This window comes from Opisthorchis viverrini (assembly GCF_000715545.1).
Source record: "Opisthorchis viverrini unplaced genomic scaffold opera_v5_184, whole genome shotgun sequence".
NCBI classification, from domain to species: domain Eukaryota; kingdom Metazoa; phylum Platyhelminthes; class Trematoda; order Opisthorchiida; family Opisthorchiidae; genus Opisthorchis; species Opisthorchis viverrini.
In genome coordinates this window covers 202,073-209,287 of record NW_008751839.1, presented here as the reverse complement: position 1 = coordinate 209,287, position 7,215 = coordinate 202,073, and the positions used below count along the sequence as shown (strand labels likewise).

The window sequence follows — 7,215 nt, the reverse complement described above, 5'->3', positions numbered from 1 at the left end:
GGGACCAAAGCCTCTTCCGTTTACTTGGTCCTTCCTCCTGTTCATCCGTACCTTTTACAAGGGAATTCTGCAACCTGATTCGTCATCATTATTGTCGGCTGTAAGAAGCGTGCAGTGGTTGAAGCTGCCACAGTTTCGTTCACCGACGATTTGGGGAGATGGGTTAGGTAGCGTCGCTTTGGAAGCGGTAGTTGACATAATTTGTAAGGAAATGCTGTGGACTTTTCTTTAGAGGGATTGGAAGGGAAACTGTGCACTGAAGGCAGCAACTTGGGTGTGTGCGCGCCATTGTGGGCGTGCATGGACTGTCTAACAATGTCTAACCATTAATGTGCCCTGTCTCGGCGTCCCCATCTATACAGATAGTAATGGCTAGTGCAACTGAGTTTGCTGGTAATGGCTTCCATACTTCTCTTCCTAGCGGACTCAAACAATGCTCCGGATGCAACACTATCAAACAGCAAGAGATTTTTGACGTCCTCGGTGCACAGTGGCACGTTTCTGACCCGTATAATCATGTGGATCACGCCGCATCATTGTGACATCGATCCTCGGCAGATAAGCTGGTTTGGCCTTCCCAATCCAGATGGAAATATAATCTTTAGCGAGACCACCGGGGCTAATACAGGTTCCTAGGTAAACAGATTTGTCTACTGCCTTAATCGGTTCATCCTCAAGCATGAGGCTAGGGTTCGAGCCCACCCAACCTTGCAGCATCACTTTACACTTCGCGGATGTGAACCACATGTCAAACCGTAAGGCAAATTTATTTGGACAACTAAAATTGTATATATTAGTGGCGCCAGATCTGAGAAGAGCCTCGTCGTCTGCGTAATTGGTTTCTGCAAGCGAATGCCCCGGGAGCACTTCGACCCCACAGACATTAGAGGCTGGCAGTGAGTCTTCCATAATCGCATCAGTGACGAAGTTGAGAAGGAAAGATGGAGAGTGCAGCCTTGTCTAAAACCACTTAATGTGGTGATCTCAGTCAGAAGCTTCCCACAGACCTTCACATGGCCGCGGGAGTTGGCGTGTAGCGCCTTAAGGATTGTCAGCAACTTATGGGGGGCACCTTCGCTCCACGGACACTGCCATAGAGCCTGGTGGTCCACAGAGTCAAAAGAGCTTTCAGGCCAATGAAGGTAACCATTGTTGGTTTCCAGAAGCAGTGTCGCTGGTCCAGAGTCTCAGAGGGTGAAAATGTGATCCATGCACCCCCTTGTGTGACGGAATCCGACTTGTTTTCACGAATCTCTCTTCAGTCAACCTCCGTAGGATAAAACCAGAGAGTACCTTAGATGCCACGGCTACCCGGCGGATACCGCGCTGGTTATCATAGCTTCCGCGTACTCTTTTTGAAGATAGGGATAACTGTCGGCATGGCCCATTCCACAGGGACTTTCTGTTCACTCCATCTCCCGCCACTAAGTTTTGTTGGATGGGCTTTCAGGGATTCTCCGCCTTTTTTTGAATAACGCTGCATAGTGACCGACCGGTCTCGGTGCCTTCTTACGTTCCACTACTTTATTTACTTATCGACTTATTTCTTCGGATGGGTGATTAAGGTTTGTATTCGATTCCCCCATATGCACAGGCTGTGCTGAAGGAGGCCAAAACTGTTCTTCGAAGTGCTCAGCTCATTTTAGCAGTCGGTGTTTTTCTACTGAATCACTGAACTGCCTTTTTTTTATTTATCATGCCACTGCCCGTTGCTTCCCTATGGCCGGTCGATTGTATCAGTTGATATAGAACACGGCTATTTCAGGTAGCAAAAGCCTTCTCAATTCTCTCGATATCCATCAGAGTTCTCGGTCTTTTGCGGGTTCTTCGCTGTTTTGCGTCTGAGGGATTTATGTTCGCCTGGTGTAGACTTTCTTGTATCAATCCGGACTAGCAATCTTAACGATATCCAGCGGTCTTGTGGTTGAGTCGGAGAAGCCGGACGGACGGCACTGAACGCCACTGATATAGCACTTTTCACGTTTTGCCGTGCTTCATTCACGTGCTCACTACCAGTACAGTATTTGTTTGTTGTGGAGAGTTGTTGAGATAACCCAGGTCGGTACTGTTGAGCTAACCCAGGTTGTTGAGCTATTGTAATCCTTCGAAGATGGGTTTGCACGCTTGTTGCTGATTCGTGAGGGCCTGAAGGGAAACGAACTGTCAGGTTTGCACTCGCCATGGCGTGATCGGAATCAAGTTGTGTGCTGTAGAAGGAAGGGCAGCCTTGCAATTTGGCTCTCAGCCGGTGGCTGGTGGCCACGTGATCCAACTGGGTCTACGGTTAATTTGCAATTAATGATTTCCAGGTTGCGCGATGCAAGCGTTTATCCTGAAAGTTCATGTCGGCCAGAAACAGTTGATGATCAGTGCACAACTGGAGGAGTCGCTCTCCGTTGTCTGTGCCGTGAGTATCGACTCCGAATCGACCGCCCAGATTTGGTTCCAGAGAGTTCAGACGACCTATTTGGGCATTCGTATTGCCGGCAAGTATCACACTGTCGATGGTTATGCCCAGATAGCTCTCGACAGAATCTTTCTGGCCGTAAGCTCGCTTTACAAACAGGCACCGTTTCTTATGTCGAGAGGCATTGAGCTTGGTTATGCTTGATAACCGGACGGCGGAAAAACGCTCGTTCACTGGAATACAATCCAAGAAAGCGTGTTCAGCTCTAGGGAAGAGTGCATCTCCCACGCCATATGTTCCACTTCATTGCTTCTTTATCACCGGACACACGGAGGAAGAAATGTGAAATATCTGATTCAACCCTTGACTTTCTGAGATGTACAACGGCGCTTGGTTCTTGTTTGCGTGTTTCGGAAACAGTATAAATTTTAAGGGAGTATAAGTTTTCAGCGGGCATTTTCTGCTTATCAACTTGACATATAGTACGGACATTAAGGGCTGCTATATAGAAAGGGTCTCGTGGATTTAGTAAGGTGTTATTTTGTTCATTGTTAGTATGCACCGGGGAGCATAAGGTTCTTTGGTCAGATAACTGAGTCAAATGGCCCAGCGACGTTTGCTTGTTTGGTGGAAAGGGGTTGTGGAGGGACATCGGTGGACACCGAACTGCGCGGGCAAATGGCACTTCCCGGTTGCCCGGGCCGAGGAAAGGGGTTTGGTTGAGGTACCCCACCTTCAGTCTTTGACTCTAGAGTCTGACCCACAGGGCAATGGGAGAATGGAGGGTCTCTTTCGGGGACCCTGACCGTAGCCTCTAACTCAGCACTCTGAAAAGCGATGCGTTTGACTGTAGGGTTTTCATTGGGGGCCCCGCCCGGAGCCGTTGGCTCAATAGTGTGACCTACTCGGCTGCTGGGGTAAACGTAACCCGATGGCGCAGGGGGCATTACTACTTCACTCCTGAAATGACTATGTCCAGCAAGTGCTTTTTGAGCAGCACCGGACTCTGATTTTAGGCATATTTTGACCTCGTTGAATAATGCTCTCGGTGGTTTTCAGGGCCCACCTTTTCTAACCTGTCCTTCCTTGGGAGAGGGCAGCATCGCTGCTTCCATGAATATGGGATCGCCTGGGGGGAGGCACACCTTACTGCCTTCATACTCCTTTTGCCGAGGACAGTACGACTTAATCCCCAGAAAGCCTCGTTGCACAATTACTCTTAGTACGGGGTCTCTTTACTGTTAACCTTCTTGGCCTGGTTGCACCTTGTGGAACGAAGTTCCAGGAAGTGTAGCCCGCGGGATAATTGCGTCACTCAAGCCCGACCACCACGTAAAGGTGGCAACTTTAGGTCGGATTTCTGCGCAGTGTGCTATACTTGGGCGACTTTCATACGCAGTACTTAATACTCGGGTCCAATAGAAGTAATGAATGCTGGCTGTGGAGGTTCTACGACGGACACGCTTCGATGGAATAGAGGCTATATTGACTGGCACATGTTTGGCGAAAGGACGGGAACAACATCGCGTAGCAGCTTCTGTATGGTTAGGTGAATATGAAAAAATAGCCTTGCAGACGGAGGCTTCGTTATCTGAACACCTTGGTCGATGTCCCGAAACCCAACCACCTAGTCTCTTGAAGTGGAAGTTGGAAGCATGAAGCAGAACTGGAGTTCAGCAATCATCTTTGGGCCAGAAAGCTGGAGCATTCACCACGCAAGGGTATCACCGACCCAAATTGCCTGACCCACTGAATACAGTGTTGTGTCAAGCCTGGAATGGTGTTAGCAGCGAGTTTTAATAATCGTCATCATGTAGTCGATACGTATTGAGCCACTTGTACGATTTATAAAGGTCATTTTGATATGTTGGGTTGGTTCTGGGCACTGAACTGGGTTGGAAGTAGCTATGGGGGTCCACTTATAACATGGCGCAAGAGCATCAAAGCACCAACCGCCCACTTTTTCTGTCAGCTCATTGAGGCTTCCCGGACGTGATTCTGAGTAAGATGACCATACCTGGTTAAGGTGTTCTCCGAAACAGCGCGGTACAGGGATCAGTATCATCTGATTCATTTTATTCACACCAGTAATCCTTTTTCAAGTTGGTTATCCCTGCCTTTCACTTTTCCTATGTCGTGGTACACAGACTTCTTACCATAGGCCGAACTTATGGGAATGTGACAGACTGGCATTTAGCACAGCTACTTTTCGATCAGGCCCCAGCATAAATCCCTCTGAACAGAAAGAGTTGCGGCATCTGTTTTGTAACGTCAGCACCCCTCACTCTTGTGTATCTCTGGGTTCACGAAAGAGGCTGCGTTAAGCCGTGGCTTGCAGGTTTGCAGGAGACAGGGTATGAAGTAGCAATGTTAGCTAAAAGCTGTTGTTGTCAAATCATAGGATCTCAGCGCCTTTCTGGTTAGGCCCATGCAATTCTCTCGGCACCTAACTGGAAACTGTACAGAGCACGATGTGTCATTAATCTTAATGGTGAAATTGCTGCCACTTTTTAATTGGACTTTGTACCTGGTGTTCATTTCTTGCCGTGCCCTTGGATTATATTGGGCAATGTCTGCAAGTGTTACTGGACCAGTCCCGTTAATAGCATCCACATTTGGGTGATCCGGGAATGTGTCAGTCTTTGTATCACATTTGACTTTCATGCTAACTATGCACCAAACTAATGCCACGGCTGAGCCATTTTCCCCATGTTTTCACGCAGCTACTAGTGTATTGTTATCCATGATGCTGTTCATTTCATTTTACTCGAGCAGCGCGCTTAACTGTACCTTTTGTTTTTGCACTTCCAGAACGGATCGTCGTTCTCGTCTTTCGCTCCGCGGCCGGGCCACAAACTCTTTTGGTATTCTGAGCAGTTCTACCATTGATGGCAATCTCCGCTGTCGGTTGACCCGCTCTGTTTCTTCAACCACCAGTAGTTCACACAACCCTCGCGGCGCGGACGGTGGTGACGGTGGGTTGTGTACTTCATGTGTTTGCGAGTGCTGCACCGTCGCTAATCGCACACGTGCTTATGTCGCTACGGCGGACTGTGCGCCGTATCGCCAAAGTATGGACAGCTCGTTACACCTCGGTACGGATAGCCCCCCAGCTCGTTTCGTTAACCGAACTGGACTACCGGCATCCTCTTCCGGGTTTTCGCCGTTCACAACGTCTGCCGGTTTACTTTACAGCACTCTTCCAACAAATTTTGATTTTTCCTGCACCGGAGCCATGAATGATATGTTGGACCAGCAACGGGCATATCATTCCTCCAAAATGAGACGCTCCTACGGAGCTGGTCTGAGTTCCATAGATGTAGAACCCAGCACGCAACCCCCGTCCACCAGCCGCGGAAGCTTTGGTAGTGTGCTCACAACGAGCAGTGACAAGCATCACTGTTGCCCACACCACAATCTACATTCAACTCAATCGTCAAACCAAATGCGCCTCTATCGACGACTGTACAGTCTGATTGACCATCCTTCTGTCAGCTTATATCATTCCTGTCGCTCTCCAGCCTGCCCACATTCTATCACATCCTCTAGCCGTTTCTCGGCCTCTCACCGGCATTCGTTGTCATTACGGCATCGGCATACGGTCACTCCAACTTCTCCGTTCTACACCGATAACATTCGTTTCCGATCCAGTTTTAATGGTGGCCTATTTAGCGCATCGTTTCAGCAGGACTGTCACCCTCCGGATGTACTTGCCACCAACTCAGTTATGCAGCCCAGCCCCATTGTGTCAGCGTCCGCGGACCAGAGTGATTGTGGGCAGCTAAGTGGGTTGGAACGAATCCATACACAACATGGCCATTCAGAAATGTCCTCCCATCTGTCAACATTCGCAGCTGGTGATAATGATGAGCATTCCCACAACGTCAGTCAACCATCTGTGCGATGTCGTCGTAATTCGGATCCAGAGCGTTGGCAACAACTACGGACGGAAAACACATCCAAACTGAAGGAGGTATCGCGATCTCGAGCAAAGGAAACGACACAAACTTCCTCTGTGCAGTATATTCCGTGTCACTCAACCCCCCTGGACAGACCCCATCTGCAACCGACGTGCGCTGACAACAGTAACGGCGGAAGTAGACCCGCTTCCACTTTGCTAGACGGCTTATCGTTGGGATTTGGTTTCGGGGATGGCCACATAGTATCCCGTCCACAGCAGTTCGGCACCTTCAAGTATGTTTTACAGTTTTCTTCTGTAGATATACTACTGCATCTTTTTCCCATCTTTGTTGAGTACTCACATTTGAAGGTCTTTATAGTGTTGATCAACAACCCGGCTCTTATAAAAACAGTCCCCGAGATTAAATGTGAAGTTAGTGGTACCATTAGAACATGGCCTGCTTTGTTCTGCTCACTGTCAGCCATAGGAAGGTAACGACGGAGGTGCTACCTTATAATTTTGGATTATAGCGCACGATATTCTGTAGATATGAGCGCTCTACTTGATAGCTAGCTCTTTCTATTCCCTAGCCGGGCGAGATGGCTCAGTGGTTAGAACGCGAATTTACTGACCAGAAAATCCGTCGTTCGAACCCAACCTCTGCCTCTCAACTTATGCTGTCTAGGCTTGGATAACCTGACAGTATCCCAGTCCCTATGCTTCCTTTAGGTGGCATGGAAGTTAGGTACCGAAAGGGTTCTACAACTGAACAGACTATTCACGACCTGTGCAGTAACACCCTTTCACTAGGCTGCGAATGGGATCTGTATTGTAAGTGATTTTCCTGGATTTTCGGCAATTAACTGATAATATGTCTCGTTGAATGTCAGGCCGTGGTTCCACTGAA

At 48.6% G+C, this 7,215-nt stretch overlaps 1 protein-coding gene across 1 annotated transcript; it reads left to right on the top strand.

Annotated features, from left to right (window-relative positions):
* Positions 1 to 3,834: 3,834 nt before the first annotated feature.
* On the top strand, positions 3,835 to 7,003 carry T265_07710 (hypothetical protein; the record flags this gene model as incomplete). Its single annotated transcript, XM_009173306.1, has 3 exons — positions 3,835 to 3,956; positions 5,219 to 6,740; positions 6,899 to 7,003. The coding sequence occupies 3 exons, from the start codon at positions 3,835 to 3,837 to the stop codon at positions 7,001 to 7,003; spliced, it is 1,749 nt and encodes a 582-aa protein (XP_009171570.1).
* Positions 7,004 to 7,215: the final 212 nt, after the last annotated feature.